General features: G+C 42.3%; 1 protein-coding gene across 2 annotated transcripts in view; it reads right to left on the reverse strand.

The window, feature by feature from the left end:
* bcas3 (BCAS3 microtubule associated cell migration factor) overlaps nt 1–25,761 on the reverse strand; it is a 1,086,700-nt gene that overhangs the window by 652,848 nt on the left and 408,091 nt on the right. For both annotated transcript variants that reach the window (XM_059655421.1, XM_059655420.1), the window contains exon 15: nt 7,278–7,542. In XM_059655421.1, the coding sequence (XP_059511404.1) occupies nt 7,278–7,542 (265 nt within the window). The remainder of the gene's footprint in view (nt 1–7,277; nt 7,543–25,761) is intronic.

Here is a 25,761-nt window from a genome sequence, read left to right on the forward strand (position 1 = left end):
TCTATAAGGGGCCACACGCGGCAAGGGGAGTAGGCAACTGCAAAACCAGACTGAACGTCCACTGTAAGATCCGAAACACGCCCTGATAAAGATTTCAACATCAGATATTTAAACAACACTGTGCCTTGCACAGGAAGTAGGGACAAACAAGCAGGATTTTAAATGTTTTCCAAGAGGGGCCGTGAGACACAGTAACTCTTCAACTTCTGTTCAACTTCAGTTTACACTTTGGAATCTATGAGCTGAAACAAACTACAATTTCAAAAGCTAGTAATCAAATTCCAAACAAGTGGAACAACATCGTAAAATATTGGGACTAACATAATGGACTATGCATTTCAACTGAGAATGGAATATCTTTATGAATCACAAGGCTATTCCTAATGAGAAAGCATTTCAGTGACATGACCAACTTACCATGTTTCTTTCTCAAAGAACAGAATTCAACAGTGTGCCCACTGAAGAGATCAGGCTCAAATGTGCTATAAGAGATAACAAGGGGAAGAGCTGGATGAACACAGCAGGCCAAGCAGCATCAGAGGAGCAGGAAAGCTGATGTTTTGGGCCTAGACCCTTCTTCAGAAACAGGGGAGGGGAATGGGATTCTGAAACAAACAGGGAAAGGGGAGATGCAGATAGAATATGGGTAGAAGAGAAGCCTAGCTTGTCCCCGACTCCGTCACCTGTTCTTCTTCCCACCTATCCCATCCTCCCACCTCAAAAACCCCAGCCCCATCTCCTACCTACTAGCCTCATCTCGCCCCCTTGACCTGTCCGTCCTCCCTGGACTGACCTATCCCCTCTTTAACTCCCCACCTACACTCATCTTTACTGGCTCCATCCCCGACTCTTTGACCTGTCTGTCTCCTCTCCACCTATCTTCTCCTCTATCCATCTTCTATCCACCTCCCCCTCCGTCCCTATTTATTTCAGAACCCCCTTCCCCTCCCCCATTTCTGAAGAAGAGTCTGGGCCTGAAACGTCAACTTTCCTGCTCCTCTGATGCTGCTTGGCCTGCTGTGTTCATCCAGTTCTACATCTTGATATCTCAGATTCTCCAGCATCTGCAGTTCCTACTATCACTCAAACGTGCTATTTATGGGATTGTACTCCATTGATCGTTTTGTTGATTCAACTTTAAATACTGACCACTCTCAGTTTAAGTAGTAGCAGTAATTCTCATTGAGGAATTAAAAACTGTTTCAGTTTAAAATCTGAGCATTGTAAGCGTTTGAATTCCTGCTCATTAGGGAGATTCGAGAATATAGATGGCTTCTGGTCCAGAAATGTTTCAAATTTAAAATGTTCATTTTCGATTCCATCTATCACTTTATCGCCATCCACTGTAATATCTATGTGCCTCTAAGATCTCCAGACTTCAACTTGAAGTCCCAAGCATCACATATGTCAGGGTTTAATCAATTCGATTCAATCCACAAGATTACAGCAGGCAACCGAAGGCAGTGGGTACTACGAAGGCCACTGAGCCTGAGAAATGCTGCTAATAGTACATAAGAATTGTGCTCCAGGACTAACAGTATCCCTAGCTGTTCTGGTACAGTTACAACACTGGCACCCACCTGACAATGTTGAAAATTGCCCATGTAAGCTCTCACAGATCACAGAGGTAAAAGCACAAAGAAAGGCCCTTTGGCATATCGAGTCTGTGGCAATCCTTTCAAGATGGTGGAGGCAGCAGGGTAGGTGGTGTTCAGGCTCCCAGCCCATTCGCTCGCTCTTGCATGAGAGACTGCATCCTCTTTTCATTTCTTTAAATTCTTTTTTCTTCATTTAACTTTTGAATCAAATTCATTTTTTCATCTTTCTGCAGCTACGAAGATCTAGCGAGGTTGTGGGGAGCTAATGAATGACAGATCTGGTCAGTTCCTTGTGGTCATGGCAGTCATGGCTTGAGCAACTGTTCCAGCATCAATGAATTGGGGTCCGTTCTTTTCCTCTGATGTTTTGGTGGCATTTGCAATAGCGGTGGGGTGAACAATCTCTTGGCCTTTGGGAGGTAATTTGGACCATCAATCAGAAGTTGAGATGTGTTGTGGTGCTAGAAAGCTGAGACGGTCTCCTAGCTATTGCAGCAGCTGAAGTGTTGGCAGCCTTGAGGTGGCCCAGAAGTCATTGTGCACAGTGACACACATGACACATGTAGAAATTGGGATGATGTACTGTACAGTGATTATACAGAGCTAGGAAAAAAGTTAAAAACCAGGACCTTGATGGTAGTAATCTCTCGATTACTTCCAGTGCTGTGTGCTAGTGAGGTATGAACAAGAGGATATGGCAGATGAATGCGTGGCTAAAGAATTAGTGCAGGTGACAGGGATTCAGCATCCTGGATTATGGGGACCTTTTCTGCAGCAGAAGTGACCTATTCAAGAGGAACGGGTTGCAACTAAGCCAGAGTGGGGCCAATATCCTGGCAGGCAGATTTGCTGGTGCCGCAAGGGAGGGTTTAAACTAGATTGGAAGAGTGGGGGATCCTCAACAGCAGGGAGGCAGGTGCAAGGCTGGAAGAAGATACAGTAGTCAGAAACAGTAAGTTGAAGACACAGGTCAGGCTAGAACAGAGACAGGGGGCCTGTTGGAAAATTGCATTGATTTCAATACAACAGAGTTGACAGATAAGGCCAATGAACTCAGGGCATGGATAGATATGTGGGGCTGGGATATTATAGCCTTTACAGGAACATGGCTAAAGGAGGGAGATTAATGTGCCAGGGTACAGGTGCTTTAGGCGGGACAGAGGTGGAGAAAAGAGGGGAGGGGGAGTTGAATTTTTGATTAAGGCGAGTATCACAGCAGTAGTCAGAGATGATATAACTGATGGATCATCCAATGAGGCGACATGGGTAGAGCTAAGAAATAAGAAGGTGATAGTGATGTTATTGGGTTGTACTATAGGCCCCCAAATAGTCAACGGTAGTGAGAGAAACAAATATGCAGGGAGATTGTGGAGACTTGCAGGAGAAATGGATCGGAAATTGGCTTGCTGAAAGAAGACAGAGAGTGGTAGTTGATGGGAAATGTTCATCCTGGAGAGCAGTTACTAGTGGTGTACCGCAAGGGTCGGTGTTGGGTCCACTGCTGTTTGTCATTTTTATAAATGACCTGGATGAGGGCGTAGAAGGATGGGTTAGTAAATTTGCAGACGACACTAAGGTCAGTGGAGTTGTGGATAGTGACGAAGGATGCTGTAGATTGCAGAGAGACATAGATAAGCTGCAGAGCTGGGCTGAGAGGTGGAAAATGGAGTTTAATGCGGACAAGTGTGAGGTGATGCACTTTGGTAGGAGTAACAGGAAGGCAAAGTACTGGGCTAATGGTAAGATTCTTGGTATTGTAGATGAGCAGAGAGATCTCGGTGTCCATGTACACAGATCCTTGAAAGTTGTCACCCAGGTTGACAGGGCTGTTAAGAAGGCATACAGTGTTTTAGCTTTTATTAATAGAGGGATTGAATTCCAGAACCAAGAGGTTATGCTGCAGTTGTACAAAACTCTGGTGCGGCCGCACTTGGAGTATTGCGTGCAGTTCTGGTCACCACATTATAAGAAGGACGTGGAAGCTCTGGAAGGGGTGCATAGGAGATTTACTAGGATGTTGCCTGGTATGGAGGGAAGGTCTTACGAGGAGGGGCTGAGGGACTTGAGGCTGTTTTCGTTAGAGAGAAGGTTGAGAGGTGACTTAATTGAGACATATAAAATAATCAGAGGGTTAGATAGGGTGGATAGGGGCAGCCTTTTTCCTAGGATGGTGACGGCGAGCATGAGGTGGCATAGCTTTAAATTGAGGGGTGAAAGATATAGGACAGATGTCAGAGGTAGTTTCTTTACTCGGAGTAGTAAGGGAATGGAACACTTTGCCTGCAACGGTAGTAGATTCGCTAACTTTAAGTACATTTAAGTCATCATTGGACAAGCATATGGACGTACATGGAATAGCGTAGGTTAGATGGGCTTCAGATCGGTATGACAGGTCGGCACAGCATCGAGGGCCGAAGTGCCTGTACTGTGCTGTAATGTTCTATGTTCTAATTAGGGTTGTCATGTTTCAACTGCTAAAACCAGATGGGCTTTTACAACTGTCAAACAAAGAAACCTACGGCACAGGAACAGGCCCTTCGGCCCTCCAAGCCTGTGCCGATCAAGATCTTCTGTCTAACCTGTCATCTATTTTCTAACAGTCTGTGTCCATTTGCTCCCTGCCCATCCATGTACCTGTCCAAATGTATCTTAATAGTAGGGGATTTTAATTTTTCTAACATAGACTAGGACTGCCAGAGTGTTAAGGGCTTAGATGGGAAGGAATTTGTTAAATGCATTCAGGAAAGTTTCCTCAAGCAGTACATACTGGGTCCTACTCGGGAAGGGGCAAAACTCCAACTACATTTGGGAAATAGGTCACGACAGGTGACTGAGGTGACAGTGGAGGAGCACTTTGGGACCAATTACCATATTTCTATTGACTTTAAAGTAGATATGGAGAAGGACAAAACTGGTCCACAGGTTCAAGTTCTAAATTGGGGCAAGGCGAATTTTGATCTTGATGTCAAATTTTGACGAATTACACCCTTGCAATGCTAAGAACCAAAGAGCCAGAGTTTCCTCTTCTAATAATTCTGACACTTTGAAATGCCGCATAAACATGTTAATAGCATAGTGATGTTTTGAACATTATCTACATGTGGGATTGAGTGTAGGGAGCTGTATTCTTACTTGGTTGTTATCTACAATACTTTGCCACTTGATGAAAGCTTTGTGCCAGATTTATATGATGCTTCATCTTTGCTGAAAAGTGTTTGTGATATTGCTTCTTGCAAATGTAGTCAGGGTCAATTGCTTTGTGAACATAACCCCCTGGAGAGATCTAGTAGCATAGAGATAACACTCTACTGGTCTTAGAGTTAGAGGAAGCATGGCTCTTACTCAGATTTTGTTTGCAGGCTATCCTACAGCAGATGACGCAACCATGCCTTTCTTGTAAACCAAGGCAGTAAAAACAAACCACTGAAATGAGTGGCTATGAGTGGAGGCGTTTAAAAGCATAAGCCCCAAAGTATCAACAAGTAAGAACAATACAACCAAATACCATTGTATCTGTAAACACCACATGAAATCACAGCACAAACACAAAGTTGCTGGAAAAGCCCTGCAGGCCTGGCAGCATCTGCGAAAGGAAAAAGAGAGTTAACATTTCAGGTCCAGTGACCCTTCCTCAGAACTTCCTCATTTCTGGGAAGGGTCACTGGACCCGAAACATTAAGTCTGTTTTTTCCTTCACAGATGCTGCCAGGCCTGTAGGGCTTTTCCAGCAACTTTGTTTTTGTTCCTGATTTACAGCAGTTCTCTTGGTTTTCATGAAATCCCAAGGTTGCAGTGGCACAGTAACAGTGTTTTAGCTACTGAGCCCAGGGCTTGTCCACCTCAACTTGTTTTCCATTTTTAGCCTTTTCTTCCTTTTTCTTTCTCTTTCTTTTAAGTCTTTTCTCTTAGTTGTTCGCCTCGGTTGCAGAAGCGGCATTTGCGAGAGTATACACTGAATGGAATGGTGGGTGATGATGGTCGCCAAGTAAATGACCAAGGAGAAAGGGCATCTTGTGGCAGTGACTGCAACACCAGGACAAAGCAGACATGACTCCACCCAAGCCTGAGATCGCCTGGAAATCGAACAGCGACCAGTCCCAGGCTTAATCCCCTGGTCCTGTCTCGCAGGCTGAGCCAAAGCTCCAGGTCCACAGCTAGGCCCAGGCGCCTGATGGCATGCCAGCGACAATGGCAAATTCAGTCCCAGCAGCGGCGGCTATATCGACAAGGTTGGCCCAGCATGAACTCAGGGCGGTGATGGCATTGGTGAAAGCAAGATGGCACCAGACTGTGAATCATATAGAATCCCTACAGTGTGGAAACAGGCCCTTCGGCCCAACAAGTCCACACCAAACCTCGGAGCATCCCATCCCCCTATAACCCACCTAATCTACACCTCCCTGAACACTGCAGGCAATTTGGCATGGCCAATCTAGCTAACCTGCACATCTTTGGACTGTGGGAGCAAACCAGAGCACCCGGAGGAAACCCACGCAGACACGGGGAGAATGTGCAAATTCCACACAGACAGTCGCCCGAGGCTAGAATTGAACCCGGGTCCCTGGTGCTGTGAGGCAGCAGAGGTAACCACTGTGCCACCATGCCGCCCCAACAGTGACAAGTCTTCCATCGGCAGCAGCATGGTGAAGCACAGTTGCAACAATGCAGTCAGTTTAGCAAGAGGGACTCAAGGCAATGGTAGGCAGGAGTCCAAATGCAGGCTCATAGGTGGTAGCTGTTCCAAAGTCCACCTAGCTTTATTGAGATAAGGCTATAAGGTGAACTCTATTGTTTTATTTTCCTGGCTTTATATTCTGTGTTTTAAAATGGCACCAGAGAGTTCCAACACTAAACAACATTTTTCACTTTATTTGTAATAAATACATATGCAAATAAATCAAATCAAGTATCTCCTTTCTCATTTCAATCATGAATAACGCTATCTGACTGCACAACTGTGTATTGTTAGAATTATATATTGATGAGATTGGATGAAGTATGAGAGGTAGAAGCATTTCTGCGACTGTTAGGTCAAATGGTCAGTTTCTGTGCTGTAAATATTATCTAAACCATATAAAACCATGCAGCAGTGACTAAGAATAATGAGGGAAAGTACTGGCAAAGAAAGAAACATAAAATGATGAAAGAAATAATTGCATAAAACATAACTTGCCAAAAATTACTGCCAAGTTATTGCACATATATATATATGCAGAACATTGGTCTCTCTGTAGACAAACTTTCATGATTCTCAATACACCCATATGTACACTAGGGTGGGAAAGAGTCCACCAGAAACTGTGAAACTGTTATTTAAGTAAATGTTGTATGATAGTGGAGTTCACAATTCCCTGCAGCAACATTACTTTGGGCCAAAAATTAATTCACTGCAAAATAAGTTTGCAAGGTCTCCAATTAATTCATTAACATTTTACATGAGCTAATAAATTATAGGAGAGAGAAAATTGTGGACGACTATCTCCTGCAGCAAGGACAGAGGAAAACACATTTCATTTGTTATCAGAAATAGTCTTTTTCTGGTCAATGTACTTTGGAAGTATCTAGTTGGTGTAGATGTGATAGTAAAAGCATGGATGAACTTCAAGGCTGATGGTTAAGAAAAACTTATTACCACTTGAATGCAATCTCCTGATATATGAAAAAGGATTCGATACTCACTGTGAAGTGGTGACCCAGAGGGGCTGCTTGAGAGGCCTGCCACTGGACTGCAGCGCCCACCCTGTTTGGTCGACAGCTCCTGTTCTATATCTTCCAGCCCAGCACTCTTCTGGAATCGACTCACGCGATTCACCACACGGGGAGACATGTGTGTTCTAACAGAAGGCTGTCCACCATAAGGATTTACTGGAAACACATGCGACGTACCCCGGAGTGTGCTAATTACTACCCAGCGACAGTCCTGGCTGAAGCAAATATCTTGCACCTACAACACAAACACAGAAATTAGAGCTTCAATATTATTCCCATTACACTTTCGAAGAAATCCTTCATAGGCAAGTTGGGATGAATGACTTGGCTGTATAATTCCATCATTCTAACTGAATTAATTAGACTTTCCTACTTAACAAAAGTAATTGAGCCATGTGAAGAGCTGAGAGACGTTTTGATGTAATATGATGTTGTTTGAATGCATTGGAAGAATAATAAAATAGCATTGCCCCGATATTCAAATGCCCGAAAGAAGAATAAAGGGAGTCACTTTTGCTGAACATGAATTTCTAGTTTAAAGCCTTCACATCAGGAAAATGTCAAAAAATAGCAGGGATGTTCATTGCCATGATTTTCCACATATGCTATTAACCCCCTCCTGATTTAAAAACCTCTATAAGTTCACCCTTCAACCTCCTATGCTGTACAGGAAAAAGGCCCAGCCTATCCAGCTTCTCCTTATAACTCAAACCCTCCAGTCTTGCAGTTTTGTAAAACATTTTTGCACCCTTTCCAACTTAATAACATCCTTCCTTCCTACAGCTGGAGAATTGATATGGTGAGTAGCCAAGGTCCTTTCCCAAGGGTAGGGGTGTCCAGAACTAGAGTGATTAGGTTTAAGGTGAGAGAGGAAAATTTAAAAGGGACTTGAAGGGCAACATTTTCACACAGAGGGTGCTGCGTATTTGGAACGAGCTGCCAGAGAAAATGGTAGAAGCAAGTAGAATTCCAACATTTAAAAGACATTTGGTCAGTAACATATATTGGATAGGTTTAGAGGAATATGGGCCAAACACATGCAAATAGATCTAGTTCAGGTTAGGAAAACTGGTCAGAATGGACAAGTTGGGCCAAAGAATCTGTTTCCACGCAGTATGACTCTATGACTCTGGCAGGCAGTTTGAGCTTCAACACATACTTATCAGCTGTGCTTCAGCAGGGAGCACTTTTACCTCTGAGTTAAAAGATTATAGACCCAAATCCTTCTAAAGAATTTGAGCATGAAAATCTAGGCTGACACCTCCGAACAATACTGATAGTGTTAGAAGTATAGACTTTCGCGTAAGACATTAAATCAAAATCTTAACTCCCTCAGGTGGTCTCAGAAGGATGTAAAGTATCCAATGGTTCTATTCTGAAGATCAGTTATCTCCAGTTCCCTCATGGCATTACTTATCCTTCATTCATACAGCTGTGTGTGGGATCTTGCTGTGCACTAATGTCATGTTTCCTACATTACAACAGTGACAACAATTTAGAAGTATTTCACTGGCTGTAAAGACATTGGGAAATATTGTAATTGTGAAAGGTACTCTTTAAGTGTGAAGTTTTCTCTTTCTTTTCTCTGAACATGTAAAAATGAGAAAGCAATGATGTCTACAGTGAAGAAGTATAATAATAAATGAAGAAGTTAAATGTCCTGAGTGATCAGTCCCCAAAAGACGTGATACCATAGATGGCAGATTCAACAGCAAAGACTTTGCAACAGTGAATGAAAGGCCATTTGAGACTCAAATCATTCAATGCAATCACATGCATATGTTTGATGTCTCAAGTTATCAACAAGGCAGTAAAGGGAACTCTGAATCTCAGCAGAAGACTGGAGAGCTGGAGGTATTGAACCTTTAGTACACCTGATGTGATATGCATTTACACTTCAATGTGCTGTCAACTGAACAGCAGCCAGGATTCAGGGTTCGATAATCCCTAAAAGCATTTACAGGATGCTTTTGGTACAGGCTGATTATATTCCCTCTACCAAAGAGTTTGCGTGAAATGTTCTATATGTAACGTCTATAAAGAACAGCGTTCTTTGTGCTTTATGCAACTAAATATAAAATCTAGAAACAGAAATTCCACAAAGCCTATTTTTAAGCGTAGAAATCACAATGTTAAATTACTCCATAACCCGTTGGGTGTTGCAGGCAGATACATCATGTAAAATTCCTTGCTTATCATCATAATTACAGATTCTAGACAGTACTGAAAAAGCTGAGTTGGCTGCATGCACAGAAGGGGACCCAAAAGCTTGCAAGGTTAGCATAGGTTGCAGCTAATCAGCACTTCTAAAGGGGACAGCACTGAGTTAGAAGTGTCTGCTAGAAGGAAGGAGTCCACAATGGAGGAATGAGCTGGTTGGAGGAATGCACAATGCTGAAGACGTTAAGCGATAGAGATAGAAATGAGGAGCTGGGTAGTGTTTTCACATGAGGAAAGCAAGTGGCCACTGGTCTGAATTCCCAGTGCCTCACCTCACATGCATGGTCAAGGTCAGTAAATACATCTTCAAATGACATATCCTACCTCCTGAACTACCAACTTCTCATGCTACCCAAAGCATCACAGCTCTATTAAAAATCAGGATTGTGATAATGCTTTAAGAGGTGTATTTTGTCCTGATTTTTTTAATGAAGAAAATTTGAGACAGAGGTGATCAGCAGTCTGCTCCAAAGCCAAAAATGTTAACAGCAGTGAAGCCTTGAGGCTTTTTCTTTAAAGTTGGAACAATAGTGGCAACCTGAAAGGGTGGGGTCAAGCTCCCAAAGAACCAGGATTTATTTTTAGTTTTAGCTTTCAGTAGCAGCTGCTGTTGGGGTCTTGAAGCTGGATGTGAAAGCTGTTTTTCCTCTCTCTGTAACAGCTAAAAGCTGAGGATTCTCTCCCTGCTGCTCGAATTGCATGTCAGACAATCTACTTTACTGAATTTGCTTTGCCAAGGATGTGTTTATGGGATGTGGCCACCCCCAGTCTGCATTCCCCGGTTCCTGCCTGATATTGTCGATGCTAGCCTTCTCCCAATTTTAATACTTTTCACCCGAGAACTACTCTTATCTTTGCCCATAAGTAAATTAAATCTAACAGAATTATAGTCACTGTTCCTGAAATGCACCCCTATGAAACTTCAATCACCTGGCCAGGCTCATTCCCCCATACCAGGTCTCGTATGGTCCTTTCCCCATTTGGACTATTTACATATTGCTTCAAGAAACTTTCCTGGATGCTCTAGCAAATTCCTCCTTGTACAAGCCCCTGGTGCCATAAGAGTCCCAGTCATTACAGGGGAAGTTGAAATCACCCTCCACAACAATCTTATTGTTTTTACATTTTTCCTCTATCACCTGCTGACTAGTGGAAGGCCTGTCATACAACCCCTTCAAGGTGATTCCATCCTTCCTATCCCTCAACTCTACCCATATGGCCTTTCTGGATAAGCCCTCCAACGTGTCCTCCCTCTGTACAGCTATAATATCCTGTCCAATCAATGACGTAACTCCCCCACCTCTCCTGCATCCCTAAATCACCTGAAACATGTAAATCTCAAACCATTAAGCTGCCAGCCTTGTCCCTCTCTAATCCCAATCTCTGTAATAGCTACAACACTGCAGTTATATGCACTAATCCAAGCTCAAAATTCATCTGCCTTACCTGTAATACTCCTCACGTCAAAACAAACACAATTCAGATCACTAGACTTGCTGAGTTCAGTAACCTCTCCTTGTTTGTTCTTCTTCTCAGTCTTACTGGCATTGGTCTCTAACCTGTATCCTTAAACTGTGAATCCTAGTTCTGGACTCAGAGATAGTAAGAGTTGTAGATGCTGGAGTCAGAGATAACAAAGTGTGGAGCTGGAGGAACACAGCAGGCCAGGCAGCATCAGAGGAGCAGGAAAGTTGACGTTTCAGGACGGGACCCTTCTTCTGGCCCTTCTACCTAGTTCTGGGCTCCCTGATTATCAGGAAAACCTTCCACTATTCACGCTGTCACACTCATTCAGCATGCTAACAAAAACCTTTTTCTCTTCCTTTCAGGTAGTTCTGAGGAAGGGTCACTTGACCAGAAATGTTAAATCTAATTTCTCTCCACAAAAGCTGCCAAACCTGCTGAGCTTATCCAACAATTTCTGTTTTTATCTCTGATTTACAGCATCCACAGTTCTTCAGTTTTTATAATTCCAGTCAATCTAGCCTCTCTTCATATTTCAGTCTTACCATCCCAGGAATCAGTCTGGAGATTCTCCCCTGCACTCCCTCCATAGCCAGAACATCCTTCCTCAGAAAACAAAACAAGAACAGGACACAATATTCCAGGTGCAGTCTCACCAAAGCTCTGTGCAATTGCAGAACGTCATCCTGCTCCTCTACTCAAATCTTATCATTATGAAGGCTGACAAACTATTTGCATTCTTCACTGCTTGCTGCACCTGCATGCTTAGTTTCTGTAACTGGTATACAAAGACACCCAGCTATCTTTGCAGGTCTCCCTTTCCTAATCTATTGCCATTCAGATAATAATCTGCCTTCATGCTCTTGTTAGCAAAGTGGATGACCTCAAATTTATCCACATTATAGATCATCTACTATGTATTTGTCCACTCATTCAACTTGTCCAAATCACAGTGAAGATATGGGAGTTGATCCACATTGTCCAGTGGCTTGCCATGGGTCTTGACAGTTGGTGGTCAGTGTTATATGGTGGGAGCAAGCAGTGTCTTCGTCTTCCAAATGTTTAGCCCAAGGCCCATTCTCTCATATGATTCTACGGAGGCCCTGATAATAATTTGGAGCTTGGCTTCCAAGAATGCAAAAGCATAATTGTTATCTACATATTAATATTACACAGCTGAAGACTAATTAAATTCCAGGGTACCTGTAAGCCTCAGAGAACAGTGGTAGTCCCTGGAGACTGGGGAACCAGTGCTCCTGACTGGTTTGGAAGTACTTATGGCCTGCCTGGTTTCACCTGTAGTTGCAGTCTGTCCTTTGAAAAGGTTCTTTTGGAAGGGCTCTTCACCCACAACAGTAGCCTGGTTTTTAAGGACATTTTAAAATTTGTCCATTATCCTTAATTGGGGCTCGGTGAGTTCATATTCAGATGGCTAGAGTGTGATGCAGAATAACACAAACAGTATAGGTGCAATTCTTGTACCATGGGGTGATTCATGAAGGCTTGTTTACTTGACTTGTCCTGCTTGCAAAGCAGTGTGCCTCAAGCTATGTACAAGCAATTGTCTCGCTCTGATAGTGAGAGATGGACATGAAGTATTGTAGAAAATGGTTAATTATCAAACCAAATGACAATGTTTAACCTCTAGCTATTTTGGGAAAATCACAGATGAGTGACTGTTCCCTATGTACTATTGGCTTCTGACTCTCATTTGAGCCTAACATTGGACATCAGACACCCAGAGTGAAAAGAGATAACAAAGTGTGGAGCTGGATGAACACAGCAGGCCAAGCAGCATCTCAGGAGTACAAAAGCTGATGTTTCGGGCCTTGACCTTTCATCAGTGTTTGTTATTTCAAATTCTCCAGCATCTGCAGTTCCCATTAACCCAGAGTGAAAATCCCACTCAAGGCTGCCATAAATTTTACAAAGCAGGTAATCCAGGATAAGAGTGAGGTTGGGGACATTTTGTTGTTTACCAACAACTCCACACTCAAGGCCCCACTTCAGATTTTCATCCATTTGTCAAGTTGCATGCTTAGTTTCAAAACACTTAGTCAATTCTCTTTGTGAACTCATTCTGTACATTAAGTGCTTCTCAAACAAAGATTCATTCATTGTTAAGTGATGTAGTTTCACTCCCCCAAAAAGCAATCACATGCAGTTCAGTGTATGGCAGAAATAACTCAATCTAGTGATACAAATGAGCAATGGAATCTCACTCTTAGCAACTTTGATATAGGCCACACTTTTTCACACGAACAAAATAACCCACAGGTGATCATAACACAGATGAATGAAAGATCATCCTGTAGCTTCCTGGAAGGTAGATTTAATTGGTATGTATGCATCATTACAACAACCATTCTTAACACGGATATAACCTCATTGGACTTTGGCTTTCAAACACACAACCAGGAGGTAGAAATCACTGGTACCAATTGAAATTGCAACGCAAACATACTCACTAAGCTGTACATTAAATGGAAGAGCCAGACCTGTCTCTCGAAAAAGAACCAGAGGACCGCTGTCAAGAGTGTTTCAATAGGACGGATGTGGAGTTAAGTCTTCAGTTTTCTTGGTTCCACACATTGCAATTTCCTGGATCAGTGACTCTTTTGCTTTCCCTTCCTTTAAGATATTTTACAAAATCAATATTTTCAAAACCCTCCCAACACTACTTTTCAAGGCTGGTACGCTTTTTTGATTGCACAGCAATGAGGCACAATGGGCTGCTTTTCCTAAGGCTGAGAAATAAATCCCTGCTGTTGATGTCATTAGTGGTAATGGCTGTGTTCCAAATTTCAGAAGAGTTAACAGAGTCCAACATGAGATCAGAGATAATGGGAACTGCAGATGCTGGAGAATCCAAGACAACAAAGTGTGAGGCTGGATGAACTCAGCAGGCCAAGCAGCATCTCAGGAGCACAAAAGCTGACATTTCGGGCCTCGACCCTTCATCAGAGTCCAACATGTCTGTTACATTAACCTTACCTGTCACCTCATAACTTGTTAGTGTCAGAAGTTGAATTTGTCCTGGCTAGTGAGTAAAGAGTTCCAATGTAACATCATAGTGCACAAAGGATTCTGTGGTACATTTGAGTATTGTAGTGATATTAAACCTACAGGGTAGTTACTTTCAGGACTTTTTACACTGTAAAAAGTAATACTACTCCCTTCATGTCTTTCCTCTTGAGTTCGGATAGCTGTAAAAATCTCTTGATATTGTAGCATTTTACAGAACCATTTTTCAAGTATACTATCTAGTGGATAGTGACAGCTTGGTCATCATGCTGGACATGCAAGTCAGTTGAGTTCAACATCCATCCGTTCATCCATTTACACACACATTCAAGCTTTCAAGTAAGTTCATGGCACTGTAATCAGCATCAGGAACATGATCAAATGTTCCCAAGAAATATTGTCACAACCCTTATGATGGCTAACTCAGCTGGAGATGCTATTCCTCAATCTTCCAGAAGTACCATGAAGCCTCTAAGAATTAACAATTAATCTCTAAGGCATTACTGTAGGCAACACTCAGGAGAAAAATGACTGGGCTATTGTATTTTTCTTTCTGCATTTTCTGATGTGGCTGTTGGATGACCAATGTCAGAATTTTTTGGGGGTGGGTTGGTTGGATGGTGGAGATCATGTGATGACACTCTGAGAATATCTCCAACCAGAAACCCTAAAATGAGAACAAACTAGATATTATACCTGGTTCTCATTATGTGTCTCATTGCTCCAGCAGGCAATGATTTCACCAATTGTGCCATCAGGAGAAGTTCCAATTTGATTCTGGTTTCACTGAACCACGATGACAATATGAAATTAGGACTGAAACTCAAGTGCAGATGTCTAGTTTAAGCAACAGTCTCCTGTTCATAGGAAATCTTTCAGCTCACTTGCAAGTTACAATACTACAGGATTCCCCTTTAATTCAGATCAGCCATGAGTCTGTAATCAACCCGAATTATACAGAGGGGAGTGAAAAACTCCATCTAAACAGAGCCTACAAATGTAGATAGGGAGACAGACTAGGGATCAGATTAATAGTGACATGCCACTGCACCGAATGACTTGATCAAAGAGTCTGTCACTCAGCTATGAACCATGGCCAAGCACCAACTTCAGTCTGGATTTCAATACAGTCTCTACTTAACTAAAAGCCGGCTGTGATAAAAATCTCAACAAAAATTCCAGTCATGCACAGCAGGCAAAAAAAAACTGCATTCACTGTCATGTGCATTTAAATCTGTGCCCGCAAGCTTTGCAAAGACAGAAATTTTAATCAGTTACCTTTGATAGATGTTTGGCTATATGATTGTCATATTACTATGAATGCCGTATTTAGCAGATGGGGGATGTGGAGAATAGTCTACACCGAATCTTTTAAGTCTTAGTGACACATACAAACTAGCACCCAGACACATGACAAGGATCCCATTTTCCCAATCAGTTCTAATAATAAAGACCTACCATATCCACACTTCAATGGAAGCCTTACTTTGGGGGATTAATGAAAAAAAGCTTGTTGTGTTCCCAGTAGCTGCCTTACGGATAGTCTCAGCCTCAATACAAGATTAGATGATTTTGTTTTTGCATTTTAACGGAGCATCTTCACATCTCAGAACAAAAGAATATACATAGCTCAGACACTTTATGCACTCAGCCAACTGAACTCAACACCTTATTTAGACTGAGTGGCGAAAACAGTCAACGCATGCAAGGTTAAACAGCAATAATGCTTTTCGTTGAGTATGTGATGGAGAAGTTCCACTACAATTTTCACATACTGTGATACTTGAATATGTGCAGTGAGCTCCATCTATAATAACACAAACTGTAGGGTACTTCTGTAAACAGAGAACAATCTAATTATACACAAACTAAGGTAATTAAGTATATACAGAGAAATTTCATTTCTGATATACATAAGCTACGGTATCTGATTGGGGCGACTGTTGAAGCTTTTCATTGTTCTCAATGTATTATTTAATGTAAAATGCAAATAACAATAAATGAATCATTCATTCATTCAAATTCTATTATAAAACACACAAAATGGTGTTTGAGCAGATAGCAATCCATTGTAATAGACAAAGTTGTAGTATTTTTCTGCACTATAGTTTTTTTTATTTGGTGACATGGCTGAATGAATCAGCAAGATAAAAACAGTAGGAGAGACAGAGTGAATGCATTAAGTGTTAGTTTCTTGTTGAATTACACCATCAGATAAACGTGGAAATATTTCCATCTATTCTTGTGTACGAGATCAATCTCTGAGTCATTAAAGACTGACAGGCTGCTTGGCAAAAGAACTAGTTGTCAAAAACTGCAGCTTGTGTCTATGAAGATTGATAGTATTTTTCATATTTTTACTTACATCAATAGCATCTTTTAAATGTGACCATTCTGATACAGGATATGCTGTAATTACCTCAAAACCCCTCACTAATCAACTGCTTCACAAAGCCAAGATTATCTTCACATACATGCATTACAGGTCACCTAACATCCTTACAGAAACCGGTACAAAGCCAGTCATGCTTTAACAAACAACTTACATTTATAGAATACCATAATGCCCAACCACCATTGATGAATCAATTATAATCAGAACTGGGCAAGAGACCAGAAGTGGAGAAGTGTGGAGATCTCAGGCAATTGTAGGAATAGAAGAGGTTACAGTGAGGGATAGATAAATTTGAAAACATGGAGAAGTACACCAGCTTCAAAACAGCAAAGATTATATACCAAGACATTGATCTGGGGATGACTGACCAATAAACAGGATGCAAAGTTTTGACAACACAGCAGGCCAAGCAACATCTTAGGAGCACAAAAGCTGACGTTACGGGCCTAGACTTCTGACGAAGGGTCTAGGCCGAAACATCAGCTTTTGTGCTCCTAAGATGCTGCTTGGCCTGCTGTGTTCATCCAGCTCCACACTTTGTTATCTTGAATTCTCCAGCATCTGCAGTTCCCATTATCTCTGATGCAAAGTTTTGACAGTTTTCCCTCGCATATTGTAATATTTACATGCTAACTGAAGAGAAAATTTTTAAAGGAAAATAATCAAAGCCACTCTTGTGCAAACTTCTGGAATCTGATTCATAATTACGATGCAAAAATGTTCTATAACTAATAAAGAGGAAAAAGTTTAGCAATAAAAATGTAGACCACCAACAGTCCAAAACTGGAGAATTAATAATGGAGAACGAGGAAATGCCAGAACAATTAAATGACAAGTTTAGTTCTGTCTTCAGCGAAGAAACCATAAGTATCTTCCCAGAAATGACAAAGAACCTCAGGTATGGTGAGGAGGAACTGAAGGAAATTAGTACCAATTTTTTAAAAATGCATTGCAGAAATTAATGGGAAAAACGCTGATAAATCCCCAGAGATGATAATTTACATTCCAGAGTACTAAAGGAGGTGGCTATGGAAATAGTAAATGCTCTGGTTCTTATCTTCAAAAATTCTAAAAGTTTTGAACAGTCTTGACATATTAAAGTGAAAAAATGTAACCTCACTATCTACAAAAGGTAAGAGGGAGAAAATAAGGAATTACAGACCAATTAGCCAATGATTAATAGTAGAGAAAATGGTAGATTCTATTGTAAAGAATGTCATTCAGGGCACATAGAAATTATCAATGGGATGAAAAAAAGTCAACTTGGAAAATATGTCTGATAAACTCACGTGTTTTATTAAGTCTGTAATGAGTAAAATAGATGAGGTAGAATATTGAATGCGGTGTATTTGGATTTTTGGAAAATCTATGATCAAGTCCCACCTAATACGTTATTGTGAAAAATAGTTTTCTAATATACTAGAATGGGTTGATAATTTGTTAGCAGACAGGAAACAAAGTAGGAGTGAATGATCTTTTTCAAGGTGTAAGTAGTAAGTAGTGGGACTGATGTTTGGCTCTTAGCTATTTACAACAGGCACATATGAATGATTTGGATGAGGGAATCAATTGGAATTTTTGAGTCTGCTGTGACACAAAACTAGGAAAGATTGACAGTGGTGGGGAGGATGTTATCAAGCTTCAAGGCAATTTTAAGCTATTTGACTGTGTAGGCATATACATGGCAAATGCAGTAAGAAGTAGATCAGTGTAAAGTTATTCACTTCGGGCGGACAAACAAAATAGCATAACGTTGTATAAATGGTGAAAGATTCGTGCCCACAGGAAACTGGGTCTCCTTGTCCAAAGTTAAACAATACATTGGCTTTATTGTAAAAGGATTTTAGTACAGGGACAAGGAAGCCATACTGAAACAGTATAGGGTTTTGGTGATCAGAGATAATGGGAACTGCAGATGCTGGAGAATCTGAGATAACAAAGTGTGGAGCTGGATGAACACAGCAGGTCAAGCAGCATCTTAGGAGCACAAAAGCTGACGTTTCGGGCCTACACCCTTCATCAGAAAACGTGATGAAGGGTCTAGGACCGAAACGTCAGCTTTTGTGCTCCTAAGATGCTGCTTGGCCTGCTGTGTTCATCCAGCTCCACACTTTGTTGTCGAGGGTTTTGTGAGACCACTTTTGGAGCATTGTGTGCAGTTGTGGCCTCCTGACCCACGAAAGGATATAATTGCCATAGAGTGGGTGTACAGAAAGGCCAACAGATTGATTCCTGAGAAGGCAGAGGATTGTCATATGAGGGCAGATTAGGACGACTTGGATTTCACTGAATTTAGAGTGGGGATCTTGTTCAAACATACAAAATTATGACAGGGTTGGAGAGGCTGCATACAGCAATGATTGTACTTCCATTGGGGGTGGCGGGGGGGGGGGGGGGGGGGGGGTGTCCAGAGCAAGGTATTATGGTCTCAGGACACAGATAGGTAACTTGGGACTGAGATGAGAAGAAATCTCCTCACTTAGATGGTAGTGAATTCTCTATCACATAAAGCTGTGGAGGCCAAGTCTCTGAATATATTTAAGAAAGTAATAGGTATATTTCAAAAGACACCAAAGGATAAAGGGAGAGACTGTGAGAATAGAGTTAAGATTGAGATCATTTTGAATGCTGTAGCATGGTTGATCAAACAAAACAAAGAAAAAGAACAAAGAAAATTACAGCACAGGAACAGGCCCTTCGGCCCTCCAAGACGGCGCTGATCAAGATCCTCTGTCTAAGATAATAAAGTGTGAAGCTGGATGAACACAGCAGGCCAAGCAGCATCTCAGGAGCACAAAAGCTGACGTTTCGGGCCTAGACCCTTCATCAGAGAGGGGGATGGGGTGAGGGTTCTGGAATAAATAGGGAGAGAGGGGGAGGCGGACCAAAGATGGAGAGAAAAGAAGATAGGTGGAGAGTAGAGTATAGGTGGGGAGGTAGGGAGGGGATAGGTCAGTCCAGGGAAGACAGACAGGTCAAGGAGGTGGGATGAGATTAGTAGGTAGGAAATGGAGGTGCGGCTTGGGGTGGGAGGAAGGGATGGGTGAGAGGAAGAACAGGTTAGGGAGGCAGAGACAGGCTGGGCTGGTTTTGGGATGCAGTGGGGGGAGGGGAAATTTGGAAGCTGGTGAAGTCCACATTGATACCATTGGGCTGCAGGTTTCCCAAGCGGAATATGAGTTGCTGTTCCGGCATCCTTCGGGCGGCATCATTGTGGCACTGCAGGAGTCCAAGATGGACATGTCATCTAAAGAATGGGAGGGGGAGTTGAAATGGTTCGCGACTGGGAGGTGCAGTTGTTTATTGCGAACCGAGCGGAGGTGTTCTGCAAAGCGGTCCCCAAGCCTCCGCTTGGTTTCCTCAATGTAGAGGAAGCCACACTGGGTACAATGGATACAGTATACCACATTGGTAGATGTGCAGGTGAATCTCTGCTTAATATGGAAAGTCATCTTGGGGCCTGGGATAGGGGTGATGGAGGAGGTATGGGGGCAAGTGTAGCACTTCCTGCGGTTGCAGGGGAAGGTGCCGGGTGTGGTGGGGTTGGAGGGCAGTGTGGAGCAAACAAGGGAGTCACGGAGAGAGTGGTCTCTCTGGAAAGCAGACAAGGGTGGGGATGGAAAAATGTCTTGGGTGGTGGGGTCGGATTGTAGATGGCGGAAGTGTCGGAGGATGATGCGTTGTATCTGGAGGTTGGTGGGGTGGTGTGTGAGAACGAGGGGGATCCTCTTTGGGCGGTTGTGGCGGGGGCGGGGTGTGAGGGATGTGTTGCGGGAAATGCGGGAGACGCGGTCAAGGGCGTTTTCGACGACTGTGGGGGGAAAGTTGCGGTCCTTGAAGAACTTGGACATCTGGGATGTGCGGGAGTGGAATGCCTCATCCTGGGAGCAGATGTGGCGGAGGCGGAGGAATTGGGAATAGGGGATGGAATTTTTGCAGGAGGGTGGGTGGGAGGAGGTGTATTCTAGGTAGCTGTGGCAGTCTGTGGGCTTGAAATGGACGTCAGTCACAAGCTGGTTGCCTGAGATGGAGACTGAGAGGTCCAGGAAGGTGAGGGATGTGTTGGAGATGGCCCAGGTGAACTTGAGGTTGGGGTGGAAGGTGTTGGTGAAGTGGATGAACTGTTTGAGCTCCTCTGGGGAGATCCTCTGTCTAACCTGTCATCTATTTTCTAACGGTCTGTGTCCATTTGCTCCCTGCCCATCCATGTACCTGTCCAAACATATCTTAAAAGACACTAATGTGTCTGAGTCTACCACCTCCGCTGGCAACGTGTTCCAGGCACACACCACACTCTGTGTAAAGAACTTTCCACGCACATCTCCCTTCAACTTTCCTCCTCTCACTTTGAACTCATGACCTCTAGTAATTGAGTCCCACACTCTGGGAAAAAGCTTCTTGCTATCCACCCTGTCTATACCCCTCATGATTTTGTAGACCCCAATCAGGTCCCCCCTCAATCTCCGTCTTCTATTGAAAATAATCCTAATCTACTCAACCTCTCTTCATAGCTAGCACCCTCCATACCAGACAACATCCTGGTGAACCTCCTCTGCACCCTCTCCAAAGCGTCCACATCCTTTTGGTAATGTGGCGACCAGAACTGTACACAGTACTCTAAATGTGGCCAAACCAAAGTCTTATACAACTGTAACATGACCTGCTAACTCTTGTACGAATACCCTGTCCGATGAAGGAAAGCATGCCGTATGCCTTCTTGACCACCCTATCAACCTGCGTTGTCACCTTCAGGGAACAATGGACCTGAACACCCAGATCTCTCTGTTCACCAATTTTCCCCAGGACTTTTCCATTTACTGTATAGTTTGCCCTTGAATTAGATCTTCCAAAATGCATCACCTCGCATTTGCCCGGATTGAACTCCATCTGCCATTTATCTGCCCAACTCTCCAGTCTATCTATATTCTGCTGTAATCTCTGACAGTCACCTTCTATGTCTGCTACTCCACCAATCTTCGTGTCATCATTCCTACTCCTACTTTCAATATTCCTTTATTTCTATGTTTGTGATTCAACAGATGCCCTGGTAAGGATTTCAAAACAGATTATATGGCACAATAAATAACGTTAAGGTACTAAATAAGAATGCAGAAAGCAAATTATGGCTTTAGAACCTTTAAAGAGAACAAAGAAGTCAAGGATTGAAGGTCGAATTCACTGACAAATAACAATGGCTAAACATTAAAAGGTTAGATTTATGCAATTCTGTATGTACTTCGAGAGTATGTGGGGATAAAATGGCAATATCTTACAACAGTAGCTTCTTTGAAGCTAACATTGTCTTTATATTTCTCTAATTTCCACCAGTTTAAAGTCAATTCAAAATGATGCTTTGTTCCCATTTCTTCTGCAAAATTCTTTATGTCTAAGGTTTTGGAGTAGATTTGTTGCTCAGGTTGTGGAAGTTGTGGTTGATTGGCTCGCCGAGCTGGTTTGTTGCTCCACAGATGTTTCATTACCGTGCTGGGTAACATTATCAGTGCAGCCACCAATGAAATGCCAGTGTGATTTCCTGCCTTGTTTTTACACTCAGGAGTCTGCTGAGCTTCACTCCTGGTTTTCCTTCACAGTGAAGTGTATATGGGGTCAAGTTCTACCTGTTCATTGCTGGCTTTCTTTGTGGAGTACCAGGCTTCAAGGAATTTCCGTGCCTGTCTCTGCTTAGCTTGTCCCAGGATTTTGGTATTGTTCCAGTCGAATTGGTGGTTCTCCTTATCTATGTGGATAGAGATGAGTGAGTTTTGGTTGTGTCTTTTTGTAGCCAGTTAGTGTTTGTGTATTCTTCTTGTTCGTTTCCCTCCTGTTTGTCTGAAGTAGCGTTTCTTACAATCTCTGCAGGGAATTTTATAGATGACATTGGTCCTGTCCATAGCGGGGAGTGGGTCTTTGGTTCGAGTGAGCAGTTGTCTTCGGGTTGATGTGAGTTTGTATGCCACTCTGATGCCCAGCGGTCGTAGCAGATTTGTGGTTAGTTCCGATGTGTTCCTGATGTAGGGTAGTGTGATGAATGTGTCGGGGTGTGTAGTGTCTTCCTGATGTTGTTCGTATAGGCATCTTCTGACCCAGGTTTTTGGATATCCATTATCTTTGGAAACCAGGAAGAGGTTTTCTTCTTCTTCTTGGTATAGTTGCTGTGTTGCTGCTGTGTTGTTGCCCATTTAAATAGTGTTCGTACGCAGCTTTGTTTGTGTGTGTTCGGATGGTTACTGTTGAAGTTCAGTACCTGCTACACTGATGATGTTACCCAGCAGGGTAATGAAACGTCTGCGGAACAAAAAACCAGCGTCGCAAGCCAACCAACCACAACATTCTTTATTATGCCTTTGTGGACTATAATCTTTTAAAAATGTTTCCTGAAAAACATTCATAGAGTTTTATTTAAAACTCAACTCAGAATTCATTCTTTTCAATTTCAATTTTTCAAATGCAAGTGTAACTCTCGTCAGTTAATGAAGTACTTTGTAGTTGGCTTTATAAACAAGAAGATGTCATTTCAGCAACAGATTTGACATGCAGCAGAGGCCTGCAGATAATGTGTAGAAACAAAATCCAGTCTGTTTTCCCTTACCCTATCAGTTCAATTTTGATATCCAAACTATTGCTCCCCACTGAGGTCAAACAACATTATCTGTTTATTTCACCCTGTTACTCTCAACGGCAAGTTATATAATCGCCTTGATATCAGGATAATAACTCCAAAACGACCCCAAACATATAAGCCTGATAAATGAAAATGCACACTGGAAAGAAAAACATAGATTTATGTTCTGCCTTTTATTTAGAAAAAATATTCCAAGATACTTCACTAGCAGCAAAACCATGAAATAACAATTGGAAGACTGCTTAAAGAAAAAAGATGGAGAAGGCAAGGCAGAGATTTTTAAAGGGAGTACAACAGCAGAAAAGTAAAACAGCTAGAACGATAACTACTAACATCCCATCCCACGCTCTCTGGCACCCTGAGCCAGTGTTTGATGCAGCAAACTCCAACAAACAGACACTTAAGTTTCAACATATGCATAATTATCTAATCAAGAATTGAATTTACCTAACACAAGAAACTACTTCTGACAACAATGCAAACAAAGTAGCCCTGACTACTACTAACAGACTAAAATAGTAAAAGCAACATACAAATCTCACACATGTAAACACTCAAGAAGTTTGACAACATCCACGACAAAGCAACCTGCTTGATTGGCATGATATCCACAAGCATCCACTCCCTCCGCCACCAAGGATCAGTAGCATCAGTATGTACTATCTATAAGATGGACTGCCCAGGGCAGTGACAGGGGCAATTCATCAAAGATCCCTAGACAGCACCTTTCAAACTCACAAGCACTCCTGTCTAGAAGGATAAGTAAAGTAGACGCATGGGAACATCACCATCTGCAAGTTCCCCTCCAAGCATCTCACTATCATGACTTGGAAATTTTTGCCGTTCCTTCAGTGTCGCTGAAAGATCCTGGAATTCCCTCCTAAATTGCATTGTGGGATTGCAGCGGTTCAAGAAGGCAGAGCACCACCTCCTGAAGGCAATTATAGACAGGCAATAAATGCTGGGCAGCGAGTAGCATCCACCTCCCATAAATAAATAAATGAAGTGTTTCCTTATTAATAGAAGCATGGGAAAGTTCATAATCTTTAAAGCAAAAAAAAAGGTTCAGCTCAGGAGAAATACAGAAGACACTGAGGGAAAATGTAAAACAAGAGCAGGCAGCCTGGGGTGGCCAGTGGCAAGAGCAGGAGCGGCCAGTGCAGGGCAGCCAGCAGAGAGAGTAGGTGTAGGCTACCCAGGTCAGCTGGCAGTCAGAGTGGGAGTTTGCTGCAAGGTGGCACCAGTAAGCAGCCCAGGGCAGTGACAGGGGCAAGGTTGAGCCTGAAATGGAGAAGGTTAAAACCTTATGAGGAGTATGAGTCCAGCACAGCCACATGAACTGTGCTGTTGAACTGTTAACTGTGTTTCTTTGTTTTTCCACTTATAGTAAGAAGGCCTGTAATGTTTAACTTTTTAACTTTGTTTTCCATATTTTCTGCTTTGTAACTAAGATTCTGTACCTAGGTACCTTCATCCTTAAGATCGTGTCATTAGTGGACACTTGTAAACTTTTACTGTATGTGAGTACATATGACAATAAATCTAATTCAATTGAATTCGAGGGTGAAACAGAAATATGAAAAAATCTAATATTTAATATAAATGGCCTTTTATGAGAAGTGAGAAAAGTGATGGCAATAGAGCTGCTTGGCTGGCTCCACACTTTATTATCTCGGATCGCCAGCATCTGCAGTTCCCATTATTTCTGATACAAAGAGATGGCGTGGCTGTTTAATTATGTCTAAATATGTGTTCACAATTTCAGAGATTTTTCAGCATTGAAAGGAGCCCTTTGGCCCATTATTTTTATGCCAGTCATCAAACAGCACCAAGTTCTAATTTTCCAGTTAAACATTTTCTCGTACTTGGCCAGTAGTCTTGTATGCTTTGGCATTTCAAGTCCTGATCTAAATAGTTCATTTATGGTTTGAGGCTTCCAACCGCTGCTACCCTTTCAGGTAGGGAGTTCTAGACGCCCAGAACTCTCTGGGAGGAGAAATTTTCATATCCTTCTTAAACCTCTCACTCCTTCCCTTAAAGTTCTGCCCCTGGTTAGTGACCTTCTTCTAACAGGAAAAGTTTCTCCCTAATTACCCTGCGGATGCCTCTCAGAACTTTATACTCCTCAATAATATTCACCCCAGACTTCTCTGCTCTAAAGAAAACTACCTCAATTTATCTAATCTCACTTCACAGGTGAATCACTGCACAAAGTTATGATGAAATTATTAAATTAATATTTTATGTTGCAGATTAACTCTACCTTTGCTGTCCTAATCTCATTAAAATATGTCTAGTTTAGTTTTAAAAGCTCAAACTGCCATACAGGCTGGAGTGTTCCAGATTTCTGTAACTGTTAATTTCATAATGTAGTTCCTGATTTAGGTTCCTGAAGAGACTTGATCTAGATTTAAGGTTTTGTCTCTTACACGTCATTTTGCCACCTAAGCAATTACTTTCTCCATATCTAATCCTTTTAATATTTTAAGCACCTTAAACAGGTCAGGTCTCAATCTCCAGTAAGCAGGAGAATACAAGTCAAGTTTGTGCGATCTCTCATCTTTTCACTTTTCAAATTTTGGTAAGACTATGGCTGTTCTAAACTCTAGCCATTCCAAAACCAATGTATCTGTAGTGAATGTAATGAGGTCAGACAGGTGGACCTCAAAGAATGTGAGGGCCCTGATTGGGGCTGTTAACCTGGTCCAAACAGGGAACCCTACGTGACA

This window comes from Stegostoma tigrinum, chromosome 27, assembly GCF_030684315.1.
Source record: "Stegostoma tigrinum isolate sSteTig4 chromosome 27, sSteTig4.hap1, whole genome shotgun sequence".
Lineage (NCBI taxonomy): Eukaryota > Metazoa > Chordata > Chondrichthyes > Orectolobiformes > Stegostomatidae > Stegostoma > Stegostoma tigrinum.